This window comes from Rhopalosiphum maidis, chromosome 2, assembly GCF_003676215.2.
Source record: "Rhopalosiphum maidis isolate BTI-1 chromosome 2, ASM367621v3, whole genome shotgun sequence".
Lineage (NCBI taxonomy): Eukaryota > Metazoa > Arthropoda > Insecta > Hemiptera > Aphididae > Rhopalosiphum > Rhopalosiphum maidis.
The window spans coordinates 81,726,974-81,749,597 of NC_040878.1; the positions used below are offsets into that span (position 1 = coordinate 81,726,974).

General features: G+C 26.2%; 3 protein-coding genes across 12 annotated transcripts; 1 reads left to right on the top strand and 2 right to left on the bottom strand.

Moving 5' to 3' along the window:
- Positions 1-192: 192 nt before the first annotated feature.
- Positions 193-7,612, bottom strand: LOC113554872. 6 transcript variants are annotated; one of them, XM_026958952.1, is made up of 23 exons: positions 7,181-7,612; positions 6,643-6,803; positions 6,500-6,577; positions 6,321-6,429; positions 6,090-6,264; positions 5,945-6,016; positions 5,578-5,801; positions 5,414-5,511; positions 5,208-5,348; positions 4,977-5,144; positions 4,778-4,917; positions 4,590-4,716; positions 4,402-4,521; positions 3,738-3,929; positions 3,554-3,676; positions 3,003-3,207; positions 2,476-2,632; positions 2,213-2,415; positions 1,679-2,136; positions 1,405-1,614; positions 1,150-1,349; positions 798-1,061; positions 193-735 (listed from the first exon to the last, which is right to left on the bottom strand). In XM_026958952.1, the coding sequence occupies exons 2-23, from the start codon at positions 6,658-6,660 to the stop codon at positions 465-467; spliced, it is 3,753 nt and encodes a 1,250-aa protein (XP_026814753.1). In that variant the 5' UTR covers positions 6,661-6,803; positions 7,181-7,612; the 3' UTR covers positions 193-464. The 6 variants fall into 6 exon arrangements, with proteins under 6 accessions (XP_026814753.1, XP_026814754.1, XP_026814749.1 ...); XM_026958953.1 differs by having other exon boundaries at positions 6,090-6,258; positions 6,643-6,809; XM_026958948.1 differs by having other exon boundaries at positions 6,643-6,809.
- A 2,503-nt stretch (positions 7,613-10,115) lies between these two features.
- LOC113554874 lies at positions 10,116-12,494 on the bottom strand. Of its 3 annotated transcripts, none has more exons than XM_026958958.1 (6): positions 11,815-12,266; positions 11,581-11,726; positions 11,176-11,491; positions 10,977-11,122; positions 10,480-10,635; positions 10,116-10,400 (listed from the first exon to the last, which is right to left on the bottom strand). In XM_026958958.1, the coding sequence occupies exons 1-5, from the start codon at positions 11,988-11,990 to the stop codon at positions 10,484-10,486; spliced, it is 936 nt and encodes a 311-aa protein (XP_026814759.1). In that variant the 5' UTR covers positions 11,991-12,266; the 3' UTR covers positions 10,116-10,400; positions 10,480-10,483. The 3 variants fall into 3 exon arrangements, with proteins under 3 accessions (XP_026814759.1, XP_026814761.1, XP_026814760.1); XM_026958960.1 differs by lacking the exon at positions 10,116-10,400 and adding an exon at positions 12,399-12,494 and having other exon boundaries at positions 10,464-10,635; positions 11,815-12,015; XM_026958959.1 differs by lacking the exon at positions 10,116-10,400 and having other exon boundaries at positions 10,464-10,635; positions 11,815-12,015; positions 12,100-12,266.
- On the top strand, positions 12,488-20,985 carry LOC113554873 (epsin-2). Of its 3 annotated transcripts, none has more exons than XM_026958955.1 (12): positions 12,488-13,024; positions 16,135-16,221; positions 16,497-16,706; positions 16,763-16,984; positions 17,083-17,112; positions 17,615-17,660; positions 18,369-18,531; positions 18,616-18,772; positions 19,025-19,154; positions 19,220-19,369; positions 19,438-19,623; positions 19,991-20,985. In XM_026958955.1, the coding sequence occupies exons 2-12, from the start codon at positions 16,135-16,137 to the stop codon at positions 20,125-20,127; spliced, it is 1,518 nt and encodes a 505-aa protein (XP_026814756.1). In that variant the 5' UTR covers positions 12,488-13,024; the 3' UTR covers positions 20,128-20,985. The 3 variants fall into 3 exon arrangements, with proteins under 3 accessions (XP_026814756.1, XP_026814758.1, XP_026814757.1); XM_026958956.1 differs by having other exon boundaries at positions 12,540-13,024; positions 18,619-18,772; positions 19,991-20,984; XM_026958957.1 differs by lacking the exon at positions 17,083-17,112 and having other exon boundaries at positions 12,539-13,024; positions 19,991-20,984.
- The last annotated feature ends 1,639 nt before the right edge of the window (positions 20,986-22,624 follow it).

Below are 22,624 nucleotides of genomic sequence, written 5' to 3' on the forward strand. Positions count from 1 at the left end.
TAAAATTAAGTATAACAAATAATAAAAGATAAAGATTAATGTATTAATATTTTATTTTATTAGTTTTAAGAGTTTCGCCAATGAAAAAAAATATTAATATAAAGGAAAACTAAATATTGAAACATAATTACAATGACTAGAATATTATTTAGAAGTAAATATTACACTTAAATTAACTTTAGGTATTAAAAAAATGCGAGGAGATTTATAATGTATAAGATAAATTATTTGTTGATTATACATCTATGTACATATTATTTGTTAAATCATTTGATTATTGTGATTTTTCTCTTATTAACAAATATAAAAGTAAATAAGGTAAATAAGTAGATAATACTCAGAACATACTGTAATTTTTGTTTCATTGATATAATTAACTATTTGGTGTTTAAATTAATACAAGTACTTATTTTTATTGCATTATTTGTCATGGATATAATTAACTAGTGTATAAACTAACTCAGTCATACAGTTGTCCCTAATGTACCAAACACAACTCTCGTAGACTCGGAATCAAGACTTATGTCTTCAGGTGATGCTAATTCTACCCTTACAGCTCCAGTCTGCCTTGATCGCAACATCCAATCATCACGTTGCCAGTTATATACATTAACATTCTGTTCTTCTGGTTCTACGCTTTCTGATGTCAGTGAACTACGAGAATCTGCACTATCAAAACTACTAGCCGGAATATAATCAGTTGAAGTAGGATCAGATGTTCGGTCTTCTAAGGCTCTAAAAATTTTAAACAAAATGAATATGATTGTCAATTTTTAATATAATTAAGTAGTATAGACCTCAAAATTCCAATGCAATTTTCAGATTCTAAAGGAATGGGAGATTCAGAATCCCGGTTGTGTATTATTAATGCTATATGGGCTGGATGAGGAACAGGTAATGGTATGCACATTTTATCTGCCATATATGACTGTTGTATTCGTTTCCATGGACGAGATTTATTACGTTGAAATGGCATAGAATTTGTTCTCAAATATGCTTTGTGTTTGCGAGTACCAGTTTTAAAACGACCTCCTAATAACATTGTATACGTAATGCTATTGCTAAAACAAAATATAAATTAATTTGATAAAAAAAGTTGTAAATATATAAAACATATATATATATATATATATACCAGTTAATACATACCAGGCACTATCTAATTTTTTGAATTTGCAATGTAGTAATTTTGATCGAGGATTAAAAGCTGAAATTTCTAAATATGGTGATTGAATTTGAATATTTCCACGTGACGAATATAGTGGGCCCAACATTTCTGAGCATTGACCATCAATATTAATACTTTGAACAGCATTATAAAAACGTGATAAATCTACACTTTGATCAGTCTAAGGAGAAAATACCATTAAGAATTTGAATATATTTAGGTTTAATATTTATTACTTCTAATTTAAATTTAGTATCTGCATCATCCAATGGTGTAAGAAAATCTAAGCTAAATATATCTGTAAGAAATACAACAGCAAGAGCAGACCAATCATTTATAGAAAGTCCTTTAGATTCCCAAAATTCTTCTTCACTAATAGATAACTTTTCCATTACATGTTGAGGATACCAATATTCTAACATTTTTGATGCTAAAGCAACTGTAATCTAAATATAATATAAAAATTATCATAAAAATATTCATATAATTAAATTATAATATAAATTTTACTTTAAGATCCTTAGAAGTTAATCTAATTTTTGATTTTAGAGTTGTTGATAAACCAGATTGAAGTTCTCGTAATCTTCTTTCCAATTTATCTTGAAGTGCTGTCATTAAATCCTGTGCTTCTTTTTCCAGAATTCGGTAAACTCCATTTTTGGCTAAATGTGCACTAAATGGTCCAAAACATACATCAACAAAGCGAGCAAAATCTTTTTGTGGTTGTTGAATTTTTTGCTCCATAAGATTTTGATAGGCATTAAGTTCATCCAACTCCATTTTAGCCTCAAATGCAGCCAAAGCTTGCTCAGGACGAATTTGAAAGTAATAATCTGATGCCATACCTGGACCAGCAACACGTTTGACAATGAAACTATCACATGCTGGTATTCGTCCACGTTTTTTAATCACCAAATGGTATATAATACTATCCCATGCTAACCGAAACCAATACCTCAATAGTGCAACTATAAAAATAGAAATAAATGAAAAATATTTATAACAAATCAATGTAAACAATATAATATTAGTTAATAAAATTACCGAAAAATAAAATTACTGTAATTATTGGACAAAATATAAAAGCAATTAAACAAGCTATCAATGGCTGTAAAATACCCTGAAAAAACATATTCCATACTACTGCTTCAATCACAACAAAATATCTGTTTTTCCATTCAGCTGGAGAGTCCAAATCATAAATGAACCCATTGAACACATGTAATAATAATGTTACCAATGGCATCCTGCAAAAATGTTTTATTTTATAATTTTTAATATTTTGAAAATAATTATAAGTTAATCACCATAATGGACCAGTTAATGCCACCATAAGACTTCCAAAACTTGCAGAGAGACATATAATTGGAAATATAATTAACATAGCTAAAGTTCCCAATATACCTTTGATTACATAGTTCCAAACTCGATTTAAGTGTCTTGTCATTCCTTTACCAATAAACCCTAAGATTAAAAATAAATATTATTGATGATTTCAGTATTATTTTTTTATAGTTTTATGTACATTTTTTGAGAATTATAAAAAATTAAAACAATCTAAACAAAATGCAAGAATTATATAAAAATGTTTTCAAATGGAAAAAATAACTGTAGATAAACAAGGTAAAAGTTGAATGACTAGAAAGAAATTTAAATTAGTCAAAAAGAAAGGGCATAGAAAAGAAAGTAAAGTAATTACATTTAAGAAGAAAATTGTGACAATTTACAAGTACAATAGGGAGAAATAATTGAGGAATGAATAAAATGTGAGAAATTGTTTTACAATCGTATCCGATGAGCTAAATATTATTGTTGAATATTTATTTAAATTTACCTGTATCGGGTTTTGTTTCAAAATGAGTTCGACTCTTTGATATGTGCCGCCAAAGTAAATTTAATCTAGATAGGAGTGTTGAAGTAAGTGAGGATTTTCTAGGAAATAATGTACCATTCACTTGAGATAATTCTAAATCTGGATAAAAAGATTCAGAATAAAACAAAGAACGTACACTTACAGGACTACACCATGGTATAACCACCTGTTTATAAAATAAAAATTAACAAAATAAGAATGAATTATAAATGAAAAATATTAAGAGAACGCCATACCTGTATGTGTTGTCACTGTCTTACTAACGTACATCATAACAAATTTTTGTTCAGTAGAATACATTTTGTGACGTTAGCTTTAATATTAGAGTAAGTTTACCTATTAACAAATTTAAATGCAAAATATTATCTAGACTCTAAATATTAAAGCTAACATCACAAAATGTATTCTGCTGAACAAAAGTTTGTTATGATGTACGTTAATAAGACAAAGACAACACATGCAAGTATGGTGTCCTCTTAAGAACAAATACATTAAGTTTTTAAATGACTAACACCAAAGAAAAACATAGCATTCCATGTCCATGTCCAAGTGCGATATAGGAAATTAATAACTCTCCAAAATGGCCATCTTGTTGTGGTTGTGTGGGTTATTTCTTTTTCCACTAAAAACACAGCCTAAACATTTCATAAATTATGATACAAATTATATAATCAATATAATGTTTGTAATCCATACTTGACTTGGATTTGATCTAGGTGTTGTTATAGCTGTTGCTGTTGAACTCAATACAGTTGGTATTGTTTCTGATTGACCTTGGAAAGATCTTCGTACAATCCAATTTTTTGGAAGCCAAATTTGTGTTAACCAATGAAAAGTTCTAGTTGGAATTTTAACAGCTTTAAGCTCTTTTGACAAGACCGGTTCCCTCTAAATAATATATAATAATATATTATTATTTAATATTAATTGATAACTACTAACTTGAAATAGTTTATATAAAAAAAAATAAGAATGCTACACCTCATTTCCTTTAAACCACTTATTTTATACTTATTTACTATAATATACTATTTTTATTGCATGATATAGAAAAAAATGTATCATGCAGTAGTCAACTTAAATTTAAGCAATCACTTAATTAATAACTATACCTATCATTAATATCTATTCTACATTTATACTATCATACTATAATAAGGCTATAAATCAGGGACTATTTCTAGCTGTTTAATTTTTTAAAGTTTTTAGTTATAAGCTATGAAACATCACCACATTATGAATAATTACAGAAAAGCAAGAAATTAACAGAAATTAAGCATGCTGTGCAATATAAAACCTATTCTATAAATATATGGAATACTAAGGTAATAATATATAAAATTATTAAAATTATGTTTACTTCTCTCATAAAAGCTAAATCTCTTTGTAAAAAATAGACAGCTTGATGTAATTTATATTCTTTACAAAGAGTTAATGCTTCTTCATGAGCACTCCATTGACATTCTTGGATAAATTTTTCCTAAAATAACATATAAATATACATATGAATTTACAATAAATAAATATATTGGGTAATGATTTTACAACCTCAGCAATGGTTTGTTTATCTCTCATCCAAGGGCCAATACGTGATAATACAGGATAAGTGTATTGCATTCTTTGAGACACTGTGTTTTTTTGTTTAATTATTTTCCTTTGTACATTTTCAACAGCTCTATTAAAATATTTTGAATTAATACTCATGAATGTAAGTCTTACATTTAAAAAGATTTTACCGGTGCATAAGAACAATGCATTGTGCTTGGTTAATCAAAAGATTAGGAATTCCATCACCTAACATCTGCAGTTCTACATTATTAACTATACTTTTGTATACACGTTGTAAATACTCTTTCATTACAGCTTCATTAACAGACTAAAATAAAATAAAATAAATTAATACAATTCTAATAAAACTTTTTATCAATGTCTTACTTTTTCAATTTCTTCATCTGATAACTTTTGTGTTTTTAATTCATAGATTAGTTTTTCTCTAAAATGTAAAAACCAACCTCGTGTCTCACGTTCCAACAACCCCATTATCACAGGTAATGCTTTTTTCATTATATCTCTATCAAAAAGCCTCAAATCGATTTCTTCGCGCTGTAATATTAATGTTTTATTTTAAATTTGAAAAAAAAAAGAATGTTTAATATTGCACCATACTTTTGGAGTCAAAAACTGATAAGGAATAGGAATTTGAGGACACATTGCTTCTTTTGATGGTTCAAATTTTTCTGTAGCGGCTCTTCGCAACTGTTTTCGGACAAAACTTACTAAATGTTCCAAAGCATGCTCTAATTCAGGCTGCAATATTTAAAATTAGAAAAGTATTTATCATTAATTTTATTGTTTCATATGGATTAACATACTCGACAAATTAATTCAGCAACCAAATAACGACATCGTTCTTCTCTTATTTTTTCTGGTAAATTATGTGCTTGTAAAGAAGGTACTCCAAATATTATATCTGTAGACATAAAATAAAATTGGTATTAAAAAAAAAATCAAGCATATAATGTCAATTTATTCTTACCAATTAATTTGATCACACCAATTAGTATAGCTTTTATAGATTCTGCAATACTAAAAAAATGTGAAAATAGCCTAGCTCTTGCAGTTACTAATAAAAATTGTAAAGCAAATGCTAAATCATCTAGGAGTGTTTCCCGATTTCTTTCAGTTCCTTTTTGTAACCATTCTGTTAATCTCCATTTATGTGTTTGACCAACAAAATTAATACTAGCCACTTCAAATTCTCTTTAAAAACAAAATAATGATAGTCAATTTATAAAATTTAAATAAATAAATATAAAAAATAAATTGCAGAACTAAAATGAATGCACAAGCCAAAAACCAATCAATAACCAACAACCTAAAGTTTTGTCAAAACCTTGACATACCCTAGTTTACGTATAGTATCCAATTGTTTTGAATTCAATTTCTTTGGTTTTCCATGTATATCCTTGTCCAGACTTAATAATAACATAATTTGAAGATCCATATAAAAACTGTTTAAGATACATAATATATTTTATCTGAACTTACCCGCGTTCACGTAAAGATTCTAGTTGTTTGGTATTTAGATGTCTAGGTTCACCTTTGGTATTTACAGCCACTGCATCCAATTCGTCAAAGGATGGTGGAACAAATAAATCTCGACAATTGATAGACCGAATAGATGTTATGGTTCGCCTAGCCAAGGTACAATTTGAATCTACACCTAAAAGTAAATAAATATTTACCACTTATATAGTAAGTCATAATAGTAGTCTTCACCTGGTCCATATGCTGAATCGTTTCCATTTAATTGACATTTTGTTGCAATAGCAGTAGGTGGTAAAATTATTGGAAATGTTTTCCAATGATACAAAAATTGTTCTCCTACCTAAAAATTGTATTTACTATAAATGTGATTTAAATTGAAATATTTCTATTTCTTAAGAATTCAACTGTACTTTTTTAATATTATCCACTAAGTGAACTATCTCTTCAGGAGCTCCACAAAGATTTACATCAAACTTCAATGGTTCTTTCTAAAAAATTAAAAATATACAGTTATTATTACTAATTAATAAATAAGCGTCACAATTTAAGTTACCTCTGGCAAAAAAGACATCTCAATTAGTCGACAGTTAACGGTCAAATTATACTAATAATCTTTTAAACTTCATTTATTAAGCCAAATACTGTAGATTAGATTCAAAATTAGAATCTACAGTATTTGATCAAGCTTATCATCCCGATGTTGTGCACTTAAATCTGTACCTTAAAAAACAATGATTTTTTTTTTATGTTACTATTTGCATGATACAATTACACAAGATGATGTAGCATGAATATCTTATTACACAGATCATTACACCTCATTTATGACCAGAGGAAGACATTTATGAAATGGATTGATTTCACAGAAATATACTGTAGATGGTAATTGCATTTCCAGACGGGAAATAGGGTAGGAATGTGGGATAAAAACGTGATGGTTAATACCAATAATTTAACTATAATAATATATATCTTATTTAGAAGTTAATAAAGTTATTATATAGTATGGATTATAAACATTAAGGACTTACCAAGCCGAGAGCACAATATTTTTAAATTAAATTCAAAAACTATTGAACATGATAACATACCCAATGATTGCTACATAGGTTTTTGTATACAACAGAAATCATCATATTCTTTACTCTGTGACATAAATCGTAATAATTATGTCATATGACTACATGAATGATCATTGTCAAAGTTTACTGTTTAGGTATTGAAAGTTTGTAGTGTTTGTACTTTGTTCCCTGTTTGTTGTCTTAACTGATAACTGTATTGATGTACATATATATATATATATATAATAAAAAAGAAAAACAACAACTAAAGATTGATATATTTTATATTGATATCGGTGGTTGCTTTTTTTTATAACAATTGTCCGAAAAAGTGTGTTGATTCTTTGATAGCAAGATTTAAGATAGTAATGATAGTATCATAGATAATATATCCAAAGATAATACTACAGTACCACCATAGTTCACCAGCGCAGCTACCCTGTATAGAGCTAGAGCATAGAATAATAATTATGATTATGGTTCTTTATCTTAATTTAAATTTAAATCTCAAAAGATTAACGACACAAATTAATATATTATGTAAAGTATGAATTGTTGAATTAAAACTGTTTAGATTTACACAACTTAAGAAACATAAACACATTTACATATTGGTATTTATACAACTCACCCTTAAATAGGTAATAATTAGTTATTTACTATGTAAAATAATGTAAAATGTTTTAACGACTCAAATTTAATTTAAATTAATAACAGTAATATAATTCTTAGCTTAGGTTGACACCAACTTTGACAGTTTTTTTCTTTTTTAATTTTGTGCTAATGTAAATTGTTTTATTCTCAATGTTATAAAATATCAAATATTGATGTCATTATTTTTTTGTGTGTATATTACAAGGAAATGTGAGTATAATCAACAGTTATATAGCAAACTTCAAAATCTTGAGCAAATTATTTAAATCCTTTTTCATTTGCTGTGATTAGTTTAATAAATAAAATGCTTGTTAGGATATAAAAAATAATCTTTTAATTTTAAATTGGAGAATGCTACTGTAGATTATTGAGCATCCCATTCAGTACCTAGATATTGATAGGTTGTAAATACAATAGTGCATTATTATATAATATATATTAATATATTCAGTGGTCACTGCTAAGACAATCCAAATGGTGCAAAAGATACATTAAATATATACAACAAAAATATGTATCCAGGTATATTTAAATTACTATAAATTTTACTTTCTAGAAACAAGTAACAACCCTAGTATCGACTATGACAAAAAGAACATTTTCAAAACTGAAATTTATGTAACAGATTTCTGAAGTAAAATATTTATTAATTTCATGTAAAATGTACAATTTCTTTCCATTTATTAGAATAGATTTTAAGTATCAGAAATGTTGTCCATTTACAGTTAAAATTCTATCACACTTCATGACATTTTGAATGAACTAAAATAAAAAGACGATTAGATCTTGTACTTTAAAATCGAAAAAATTATTTTAAAACCATATAAACTATACCTATGATACCTTATTAATTATTATTATTATTATTTATTAACCTAGCGTAGATCTAGGGTCTTTATTTGGGCAGTTTCTTATAATTTTTCATCTGTGGAACCATTTTTTATGTCTACTTTTATTTTTTAGTTTTAGCTTTTTTTAGGATTATTTACAATAAAAATTATAATTATTTCAAAAATAATAATGTGTTAAAGGTATTTAATTTAAAAAATATGTTAAAATAAAAATAAAAATAATAATGATACTTAAATTACTTTGATTAGATTAGGTTTAAATTTTAATGAGATAAGTGAAATTGTTTTTTATTATTACAAATATTCTTATTATTGGGCTTATTGATGAAAGTTGTATTATAATATCAGGTTTGGCATCAAGTCTTTTGCAATATTTTGTTTTGTTGATACATAGGAGAACCCCATTATACACATATAAGTGGTTGCAAAACGTAAAAATGTCAATTCGACCTTTTATGAGAATTAAGGATATTCATTATTGAACTGCACCATAATTCTACTAATGGCTTTCTATAACAGGTTATAGAAGTATAGACTATAGACTATACCATATACATTATTAATTAATATACAACATTTTTTTCCCCCGCCTACTGCTAATAATCTTAAGTTGAATATTGTTTGAAGTAAATATAATAATTACATTTTTATTGCAAATTGTGGGTAATTTGAGGGAGGCATTTGACTTTGTTATATCACGAGTCAACTGTATAATGTTAAGTTCTTTAAGGTATTAAAATAAATATAATTGTATCATAAGATCTGTTGTATATTAAAAACTAAAAACTACAACATGATACCTAATACAAACTACAATTAAACAAAACTTAAATAGTGCTATTAACTAGTGATTGAAAAGTAGTATACTAGAAATTTGATACAAATCAGGGGCTTTCAATGGTGAGATTGTTGTCAATCCAGTTCCCTCTCCCAAATTTAAATTTCAATGTTAAAAATATTTTCATATCATTACAGTTTAGTCTAATAAAAAAATTATATTCATAAATAATATAGTAATAATAATTTAAAATCCATAACTTACATCAAAATTAAAATATAAAAACAAAAAAACCTATATAGTGCTCAAATAATTAAAATAAATAATAACTATACCTTATAATTTTATGATAGGCTGACTCAATCTAATAATAAAACATAACGCCATGTATTTAAAAGTAAAATAAACCATGTTATACATAAATAGAGAAGAGAAAACATTTACAAGAAAGATATACTATTAGCAAATTAATATAATCAAAGTTTTAATACCTATTTGCCATTTAGCTAACTATTCATCTTAGATCCTAGCATATATTATCAAACATTACTACATTAGTTTTATAATTGATACTTTTAACAGTTTCAACAATTATTATAATTTGAGTAAGTACTTAATAATTTAATAAAACATTAAATTAGTAATACTCAATATATATATTACCTATTAATTAAGTTGACATTATTTAAGTACATTTGCTAGCCTTCCTCTCACATACAATATGTATATGGCTTTATAAAGTAAACTATACTTGAATGTGGAGACTGAAGATCAAATAATAATAACTCAAATTTAAAGGAATAAATAAAAATTTAACTCACATAATTTCTAGTTAAATAATATTGAGTTGTATCTTGTATAACAGTCCCCAAGGAATGTTCAAGGAACAAGAAACTAATCTGTGTTAATGATGGTTTCAAGTCATCAAAATTCAAATATGTTGAGTATTTATTGTAGGATAAAACCTCTGCCATAAAATATTTCCTTTATTTCAAAAGTTGAGCTTAAATTTAAATTCACACCCACTTAATAAATGAAAAATTTACTTTATTAATTGTCGTTATATTTGCTGCATAATACATTATCATTGTCAATTAGAAAATATGCATTAAATGGTTTCATCATAAATAAGGTTGACAAAAACTTATCATCTGGCCATAATTTCTGAGCTTGTATGTTTTTTATATCAAACCATTGATAATCTAAAAAAAACATAAATATTATATTATTTCATAAAGCAAAAACATTAACAATAAAAATTGGATAGTCTAAAAATAGATTCAACATAAAATTTTGAATATTAGAGCAAAATTTGAAATGCTCTGATATATTTATTAATTTCTACACAGACATGAATCATCTGAAATTGTTGTTGATTTTCTACAGCCCCCTCAAATAATACTAAAAAGATGTATTTATACATAACCACAACAGCTAAAAATGAATTAAATATTATAATTAATAACCATAACTTCACTCACATAACCCTCTATATACTGCCACTATCTATTAAACTACTTAATGAATTAATTAAAACAATTACTATTAGTTAATGTAGCATTTGCTGATTCAACATCTAAAACAAAAAAATGAATTTCTTGAATATATGGTTTATCAAGAAGTTCAATATTAACAACAGCTATTTTTTGTACTTCCTCTCTAGTTATTTCATACTGACTTTTTATGTATCTGAAACAATAAAAACTTAGTTTCATCAATAATCATTTATTATTTAAGCTAACCTTAAAGCTGCATTTTCAATAGACTCTTCTGGCATAACTTGTTTATGCTTATTTATGTATTCTAATTCATCATCATGTTTACAAACAAGTATTTGGTTATATTTTTTAACAACAACATTTACCCAAGTTTCTTTAGTCTTATTGACAGTATTTTGTAATATAATGGTACTATCTAACATTGTATCATCATTTAAATACTTGAAATGTGCTTTAAATGGAATTTGTTTCAATATCATAGGAAACCAAAATTTATGATCAATCCACATGGTATCACATGGAGAGTCTTTAATTTTGAACCACTTTATTGGTGCCATTTCTAAAATAAAATAATTAAATTATTAATCTATTTAATATTAGATAGTTATACACAAATAATATTTTTAATTAATATGATTTTATTTTTACCATCAGATTCAATTATGTCACCTTCAAATAGGTTACAAAAATATATATGTCCTTCCAATATTTCTTTTGAACCAACATATTCAAAATCTATAATACCAATTTTTTCCATAGATATGACATCTAATCCACATTCTTCTTTTACTTCACTAAAAATAAATATTATTGCTATTATAGTTATATAACAATTACTTAAACATTTATGTTATTTTAAATTGCTTCTAAAAAAATGTTTACCGTTTAGCAGCATCATCAATTGTTTCATTGGGTTCTACTTTGCCACCAAAACCATTCCATTTACCTTTTCCCATGCCACGATTTTTCATACCCAATAAGACCTCATCATTTTTAAATATTAATGTTAATGTCATCAATTTACGAGAATAATTTTTAAATGTAGGATATTCCAACATATTTTATTTTTCGAATGTTAATTGTCTAAAAAAAAAACAAATTAAGTAATAATAAACAGTCAATAAAAACAAATATAGTTCCTTAAAATAATTATTTGCATAATTTAACTTAAGATTAGATTTAGAAGTTGAAAGTTGGAACGTTAAAAAAATTAAAAAAAAGCCGCGAGTACAGTACTACGGTGAACAACAGGTCAAACACCGGCCCATGTAGTGCCTACTAAAATAGCTGATAACGCGAAATTATGGAGTGATAGGTGATAAGAATTCGCTTTCGGCATGAATATTGGCTGGCGGAGAGTGGGGGCACGGTAATTTTGCGTTGCTACAACGAGCCAGACTGCCGCGGAACGGATTGAAATGATTGAACATTCGCCCGCCTCCGCCACCACTACAAACAGTACATACTCTTGGTGGGCAAGACGTGTTCCGAGCGGTGTCGTATACCGTTGTAGTAGTAATAGTAGTAGTAGTAAATAGTATACCAGTGTTAGTGGTCGGTGGCTCGCTACACACTAAGTGGCAACTCGGCGATTCCTCTCTGTGGCGCACTCTCTTCCCGCCGCCTTTCATTCATAATAATAACAAAATATCGCACACCGAAAAAGAGGAGGACGACGTCCGCGGACCGTGCGAAGAGGTGTGTTGTGTAGCAGTAGACAGTGATCGCGCAAAACGCTCACACACATACACACACACAATTACACGATTTATATATGTATATTAGCCATACTTACGACACAATAATAATTCTATAATAGAATCGGCGTACACAATATACGATTTTCTGAGCGGCGAACGTCGATCCGTATTATTCGCTTTTGTGCATCGACTCATCGTACGCGGTTCGCGCTACAATCGCCGTTTTCAGTGCGTTTTTAGTGATTTATTTTTTTTTGTTTTCGAGACGTTCTCTTGTAATTACACGCACAGCTGCGGACGTGCATACCATAATATTATTATTATTATGCCCGTCGTCGTCTGACCGGAAAACACTATTCAATCTCGAAAACGTATCAACAATTGTCATCGAGGTGAGTAACTGACGGTGATTTATGTGTCATCCTCCTAGTCAGAAATTTAATATCAAAATTCGCCTAGGATTTACCGACTGAAGTCTAATCCAGTTCTTTTGTGTTGATGTTGACAAACGCGACTTATCGGACTATACCTATTTTACATAAATGTCTATATAAGTACTAATAGTCTTATCGTTTGAAGCTCTATCCTTTACTGTTAAAAATAATTTAAAAATCTGCGATTTGCACACAGCCAACTAAAGACCTGGCTACAAGACGTCTTATGTTATCATATCAACCCAGTTTAAATTAATCTGTATAGTGCATGTAACTAAGACAAAGGTATAAAAAATAAGATTTTTAAGTGACAATTTATAAAAATTGAAGTGCTTGTATAGTATGTTAGTTTCTCAAATAATAAAAATGTTGATTACCTTCAGAATTCAAATTAAACTACTTGTTTTTTATATAATATATTTTTATTCAGTTGTATTCATAATATTCTCTAGCTGTAGAGTTGAGTTTAACCTAATCAGCATTCATTCTAATTGTTACTTATCTAATATAATGCTTTCGATAAACAATTTTTCTTTAACCTCATATTTTACCTACTTGTAATCAAAACAAATACGGTTTTTGATAATTATACTAATACTTGTTAATCTAATCCTATTTAATCTGAAACGACTAATGCATTACATTGCCATATTAAAAATTGTCATAATAGTCTACCTGATATATTAATCATTATTAATAATTCTCTGTACAATTATATTTGTCAATAATAATGAGCAAAGCATAAGTGTTAGTAGTTAATTATTGGTTGCTTATATATTTTAATAACCATACGTTATTGTTCATAAGTAGGCACTTTAAAGATAAACTTGTATTTTCAGTAAAAAATTCTTTTAAGAATTAATGCGTCCTTGACAAATTTTGTATTCTGTTTGCTTATCTTGTATATTACAATAATGTATTCAGTATAATAGTATTTGTCTACATGTTTAATATATATTATTGATGTGATGATAAATTGAAAGAACTATGCTATAAAGTCATATAAATACCTTTAATTTTAAGACTAATGTTTAAAAGTTGTAAAATCTATTTTCCATTTCAATATTATACATCCCAATCATAATTGATGTTAGATATTTCTTAGTTGTTATTTATTTGTTCTTTAGTATAACATGCATATTGTAAACAAAATTAATACCTACCTAGATATTACCATCAATTATCGATCCTGTAATTTAAAGAACTAGAGATTTTAAACTAATAAAAATAGTTTTCAATTTGTTTAATCATAATAACCTTTTTTTTAATGTTTTGTATTTAGCTTGCTACTTAAGTTATAATAATAAAAAACAATTTCAGTGGGGGTTAATTGCTAAATCCTCCCTTGATAATGGCCTTGAAAGTGATCACCATTTAATTATAAAAAATAAATGTGTATAAACTATATCCTTGTATTTTCATTAATGTTTTGGATTATTAAATTTTAATCAAACTAGATATTGTATTATATTAAGATTAAAATTTATCATATTATTCTTATTAATATTAAATAGTTTAAATCACTTTAGTATTTAAGTTTTTTATTAAAGTTAAAATTGTATATTATTATTTAAAGAATACTATTATTCAGGAGCGGATTTTATCACTCACCAAGGGGGAGGGTTCAAAGATTTACTTAGCTGTACGCGAATCGAGGCGAGCAGTTATATAATTTTACAGAGACCATGCTGTGTGTCAGAGCATTCATTAATAACCATATTATTCTTCTATGACAATATTTTATAACAATTATTGATAAATCATAATACTTGCTTTAGAAAAAAAGATAGCTTAATCCCATGGAGGGGGGAGGGGCTAATGCCCTCATAGCCACCCTCTTAAACCCGCCACTGCTGTTATTACTTTCACTTGTAAAATAAGTGATTGTAGTCAAATACATTATTTTAAGGATGTGCTTGAATAAAAAATTCTGATTTTTTATTAATAGCCCATACAATTTTTTCTATAAAATCAATTATAGTAATTTAAAAAAAAAGCATTTTTAAAAATTGTATAAATATAAGCATATTATAATAATATTTTTTTTATAGTATAATTTAGCCACTCAGTATTACAAATTAAAAGAAAATAACTATATTTTTTGACATCTACTATTTCTATAAGTATTAATTCTATTTAAATATGTAAATTTAGGTGATAGATTAAAAAAATCATAAAAATACATTTATCATTTTTATTCACTTAAGTAGATAAAATGTTTTATCTAAGTATGTGTTATAAGGTTAATTAATGTTCTAGTATTCTAAAACCATCGTATTTTATGGACAAAATATAAAATCAAAATTAATTTTTAGTTGGTTTAAATATATAAATAGTAAATACATTATATTGTAGCTATATGCTATTAAATATTAATTATCTAACTCCAAAATAATGAATATTTTAAGTACTGAATTAGTTATAATACTAACAGTGAACTTATATTTAAATTTACATTTCTTTAACTATTTTAAGGTTTCAATAATCAATAAATTTTTACATTGCGGGTTAGGTTATAATTGTATTTGAATATAAAATTAAAAGTTCTACCACAAAATAAATACTAACCGTAAATATTTGACATATAAAATAATTAATTTTATATTTGAATGATAATTGATAACATTTAAGTAAGATCAGTAATGACAATTACTAATATAAGTATATTAAATATTTCAATATTTGTATATTATTAATAATTGGTAAATATTTCAAAGAAATCAATGAATAAAAACATTGTTAGCATACTACAATTAATTAGGTATGATTAACTGAGTTTAACACCGTTTCGAATTAACGTGATCATGTTTAATTGGCATGCACCTATCTAAATTATTTGATATTTACTGTTATAAGCCGGATTAATAATTTATAATAATGTTGCTCGACATCCTTTTAATTGTTTTTTTTTTTTTTTTAATATATAATTGATGCGTATAATTTTTATAAACATTAAATATACTTTTTTAAATTAAAATTAATTTTAAATAAAACTCAATTTGAAATTAAATTGTACATAGTATATTATACATTCCTGTTATATACCTAATTTATATTTTGAATTTTAGATGAAGAAGCGAGAAGAAATGCAAGTTAATGTTGCTGGGCTAAGAAGAAATATTAAAAACATAGCACATAATTATTCTGATGCTCAGGTTAGTAAATTTGTTTTTTGACGATAAATTTGTATTCTATTGTTAAATTATTTTAATTTATTTATATATATATATATATATATATATCTAACATACTTTATTTAGTAATAAATTATCGTTAATATTTTGACCTAGATAATTATATGTTAAATCTTATTAGTCACGCTTCAAAAATAATTACTAAAATAATTGTATTATATTTAACAAGAAAATAAATTGTGTTGAGTACAAGTTTATAAACAATTATATCGCATATAACGCATATTGCATTTTAGGTAAAAGTGCGTGAGGCAACCAGCAATGATCAGTGGGGTCCAAGCAGTACACTAATGGCTGAAATTGCTGACTTAACTTATAATGTAGTTGCCTTTTCTGAAATTATGGCAATTCTTTGGAAGCGACTTAACGATCATGGAAGAAACTGGCGACATGTTCATAAAGCACTTATTCTTCTAGAATATTTAATAAAGACTGGCAGTGAAAAAGTATAAATAATCCATATTTTTAGCATGATCTTATTAATGATTTTTATTGTTCTTAGGTTGCCCAACAATGCAAGGAAAATCGTTTTGCCATTAAAACATTAGAAACATTTCAACATATAGAAGATAATAAAGATAAAGGACAAAGAGTTAGAGATACAGCTACACAACTAGTAGCTTTATTAGATGATGATGAACGATTAAAGACCGAACGTGCACGTGCAATAAAAGCAAAAGAACGATCTGCACAAAAAATTTCTAGTTTTGGCAGTGATGGAAATGTAAAGATTTTTTATTTGTATTATATTTTAGTAATTTAATGATGGTGGTGGTTATTATGTATTTTCTTTATTTTTGTTTACGCTATACACTTGGTTAGACAACTCCACAAAGTCCCAAATATCCATTGGTAAGTTTATTACATAAGATTTTATGGTTTACAACAAAAATGCATGTACTATCTACTAATGTCTAATTATGTTATAATAGTAATAATAGTTTAATCTTTTAATGATACTTCTGAGACTAGTAATTAAAATATTAACAACTTAGCAATTGTATTTGTATAGAACATTAAATTATTTTTAAATCATAGTATAGTATAGTAATATTATGATTATTAAAATTATACATTTTAAAATGGTTCAATTACTTTACTTGAAAAAGTAGATATCTACTTACTAGTTTTTTATTTTTTAGAATCTACTTTACCCTGACTTTTCCTCTTCACTCTAAATTATTAAATATCAATTGGAAAACATATTCTAAATTTAAAACTATTCAATTGTTATATAAAAAAAAAAAATGTATATATTAAAATCATGGTACTATTTAATATTTAAAATAAGTTCTATAAGTATAAATGCATAATTTTGTAAATCATAAAATAATAGTTTATTTATTTTTTGTAGTTCCGAGATTCCTATGGTTTATATGATACACGACCTCCTGTAAAAGGTTTGTTGATTGTTATTGTATTTTATAAAAGATCAAAATGGTAGAATTTCTTGTTTCTATTTTTTAACTTAGTGTAACAACATTTTATCCCAAGCTTATGAACTTTAAGTTAATATAAGACTTTAAAAGTAGTTGCTATGAAATGATTTAAAATACTTTTTTTTTCACTTAATTGTTCTTAAAATGTTTAACTAGAATGTATTATAACCATAATAAAATGTCTTCAAAATTATTTTTAGTTAGATTCTCAAATTCATAATTTTTAACTGAACTTTACATAGAATCATTTCATTAAATATATTTTTTTTCATATGTATAATGTTTACAATTTATCTTGACTCAAGGTGAACAAAGCAAGATGAGTGTCCAACATTTATTTACTATTTCCTGTTCAGCTATTTTATCATTTTAATTTGTTTAGTGGTTTTTAACTGTATAAAAAATACCACAGTGTTTTTTTTCTTTTAATTGTACAATCCTTTTAATTAGTTTATTATTTATTTCATAATTTTGGGCTGTATAGAAATTTGTTACACTTTGTTTTGGATAGAAAAAATATAAAATTCTATTGTTACAATTTATGCTTTTATAATCTTAGTTATGACAATATAAGTATTAAGTATTAATAATTTATTATATCAAGTATTAATATAATTTTTTTATTTGTGAAATTACTTCAGCATTTAATATATGTTTTATCTATTTAAGCGGAACTAGAAAGTGCACGTCCACAGACTGTTGGTGAAGAAGAATTACAATTACAACTAGCTTTGGCTATGTCTAGAGAAGAAGCAGAACAAGAAGAACAAAAAAGGCGTAGTGATGATGTGCGATTAAAACTGGCATTGTCTCAAAGTGAAAATGAATTCAAGTAAATTTAAATTAATTATAAGTTATAAAAGTTATAAAAAAATTAAATATACTTATTTGGATTAAATAACAAACAATATTTAAGTAGTGGTTCAGAATCTGGAGCCAATAGTAGTAGTGGGAAGAGCAGTAATATGTTAGACCTATTGGGGATTGACCTAGACAATGATGGAGATCAAAATGGTGCAACGGCAGCAGCAACAGCAGACCCATGGGGTATGCCAATAAAAACTCAACCACAGGTAATTTAATTTATATATAAAACTCATTAATAAGAATAATAAAATTAATTTTTAAATTGTTCTTGAGTCTTGATTATTATATAAAACTAACAAAAGCTATTTATATAAAATAAATTAAAAAATAGTTATATATTTAATATTTATATCTTTTTCAAATAATATTTAATCATTACAATTATATATATAGATAATAAAAAATAATTTTACTGTCTCTTTATTAGTAGTCGTCATAAATTAAACGTTTAATTTTAGCCTTTAAATTGGCCTAATGGAGATTTAAATAATGGAACGCCCAGCCGAGCTGTTGACCCTTGGTCACCTGTTACACAAAAACAAAATGCCACTGCTTCAGCTCATGTATTGCCTAATACAATAAACAATGGTAAGTAAAAAAAATAAACACATTTTGATACATAGAATTATGTAATTCAAAAATTTTATTTTAAGGTGTACATCCTTGGTTATCTCAAAATTCATCAGCTGCAGCAATGGCTCCCCCAGACCCTTGGACTCCTGCGACAACTGCTCAACCTTTAAATAAACCAAATCAAGAATTTGATGAATTTGCTCTTTTAGGAAATCGATCATTACAAACAAGTATATTAAGAATCAGAATTTTTTTTATAAATGTTTATATTATTTTAATATTAATGTTATTTTTTTAGAACCTACTGCTGATCCATTTGACCTATCCCATTTAAATAATGAACTACTAGGAACTTCACAAGGTTCCACGTCGGGTAAAAAAACACCACACAGTTTCTTGGGAGAAAATTCTGCTTTAGTAAATTTGGATAACCTAGTAACAGCTCCTATTAATCCAACACCAGTTGCACAAATACGGCCACCTGGTATGTATTTTTCTTTATCAATAATTTAATGGTTTTGTTATATTCACAGACTTCTATAGAAGTCTGTAGTTATATTACATTATTACATATGCAGATAATTGTTTATAACTTATTTACCTTCAATTTTGGTCATACAAATTAAGTTATTAACATCTCTCATATTGTAATTAATAATCTAAACATATTTTACTTCAAATTTATTATAATAAACAATGTTTTGTTTAAACAGATTTATTTATTTTAAGTTCATAATAACACAATATATTAAACTATTTATAATTATTTAAATTTAGATATGAAAGAATATATATTTGTAAATAGTTATATCTACTATATTATTCTTAAGTTTTTTTTAAAATTATTTTAGGTATGGCGAATCCATTTGGTTTAACACCACAACCTCCATTTGCCAATCAACCAACGGCTCCAACCGCCTTCAGTGGTCCAACTACTTCGACTTTGCCACCACCACTTGTGCCGTCACCTAATCCATTTCTATCGTAGCAAAATTAAAGGACTCGTTTAATCAATTATCAAATGATTAACAATAACAAAGTTATATTTTTTTACGGTTGTTTCCAATTTCCAGTAATATTATATTCTAGCGTCATATGTTAATTCTTCTTATTTAAAATGTAAATAAATTAAGAAAAAGAGAGCTTGGAAAAATTAATTTGGGCTTTAACAATAATATATAATTATTAATTACCATTATAAGGTCTAATAGTAATACATTTATTTAATTACAAACACAACAGTGTGTATAGAGATGAGAAAAAAGTATAATTTTGTCAACAATAATTAAAACATTTTGTATTTTTACAGGCCATTTAAAATACCTTAGTACTTTTGAATTTTTGATAGATAACTAATAAGTAGCCACTTCATAATACGTATCATTAGCAATTATTATTATCAATAATTTTCAAAACATAGAATTATTATGTAAGGTTTACTCATTAATTCACAATATTGAGCTCAACGTGTTTAAAAAAAAAAAAACTATTATTGTTAAACGCACTGAATATAATATACCTTTTTTATACATAAATATATAACTTAGATTTTATTTATAGACGTTCCGATTTTGAAATGCCCACTATTTCATGCATATTTTTCTATGTAAATAAAAATAGTGGGTGTAAAAACGAGTGAGAGATGTATTGTATTTTTTTAAACAATTTTAAATCCGCGTAGTTTTTATTTAATTAATATTGTGGATGACATTGCCTGTGGTAAATTATATTGTAAAACTAAAGCTGTATTGATAATTCTAATATCATCAGTTGGTTTTTATAACAATAATTGTTTTATTATTCAATCATTTATTATTGCCCGGTGTATTTATAATACCTAAATATATATTATTTTATTTTGTTACAGTAAATTTTAACGGTGTTTTTATTTTATTTAGTATGGACGTCAAGTAATAGTAACCTATTTTTTTCTCCATTTAAAACAGAGACGGGTGGTAAATTTTGTCAAAATACTGTCAACCATCCAACCCCCCAACATTAACCAAGGAAACTATTTGGGTGATTAAAAACTGTTTCATAGTAGCTTGAGCTTCTGGTCTGAAAAGAAGTCTAGCCCTGCATCTTTAGAGCCTAATTTTAGAATTCATATAAAATAATAAATGAAAATAAGAATATAAAATATTAAGAACTAAAGACGGCACAACCAAGAATTTTTAAAACAAGTGGGCCAAATAAAAAATTGGTTGTAGAATAAATACTGCCTTACTATAAGCAGTTATTAGTTGTCACTGAATGACTTATAAATGTAAATTCATTTCAAGGATAAGTGGGTTGAAAAGATTTTAGTGTCCTATGAAAAAAAAAATAATTGAGCCGCCAATATTATACTTGTATTATTATGATACCCCTCCCCACCACCACCAATTCTTTTTTTTCGCGTTATTGGTGCTTCCACATGTCTTTATGTGTGTATTAAATGTTTAAAACTAAACACATTAATTTAAATGCAGATGTAAAAAACAAAAAATTATTTAAAATAACGAAATTGTATTATATTAGGTATATAATTATAATATACATTGTATATAATGTTGTATTATATTTTATATAATTATTAATTCTTACGTCTTGCCGTATTTTATACTTATTGATACAATACTACGTTATGTGTAAACGAAAAACATTATAAAATATAAACATAAAAAATCAAACTTACGCTTGTAAAAATATGCTTAATAAATTTAATAAAAATTAATAGTTAAGTAGGTAATGACACATAAATACAAATAATATAAGTCATTGTGATCCTACCTTAAACGCCTTTACGTGAACCTATGTACATATTTACCATGGATCTATGTAGAATGTAGATTATCTTTATTATACAAAGTAGGACATAGAATTCCAGGCACGTATACAGGGGGATTCCTCCCCCCCCTCTGAAATAATTTCAAGTAACGAGGAAAAAATTGTTTTATTATGTTGTGGCACAATTTGTATTGCTAAATTTTGTAACCCCCGCTCAACATTTTTTTTTATACGTGCCTGGGGAACTCACAAATCAGCTTTCCCTAGTTTTAGATTAAAAATGTAGCAATAAATTTATACGCATGTACCTATTAGTTTTTGTTAGTTTTTTTTTTATTATTATTTTTAAATTTCACGACATCTTTGAGACTTGAGAGCCAGAAAAAAATATCAAAATATCTACTAAAAATAGGAGTTAGAGATTGCTCAACGTGACTGGGCGTATTTTCACCGTGAAATGGTTTTTGATTTCATTATAATCATGATTATACATTATGAAAAAATTGGTAACATTTTTAAAATATAAGTTAATTCTGATTCCACCAAAAACTAATTTATGTTGTTATTCATTGAATGAAAAACAAAGTCATAAAAATCAATTTTGAGTTTCTCAATTATGCAAATTTTTAAAATAACTTTATAGTTCAGATTTTTGTGGATTATTAACAATAACATAAAAAGTAAGTACGATAGGCAAATTTTGATTCCACTAAAAT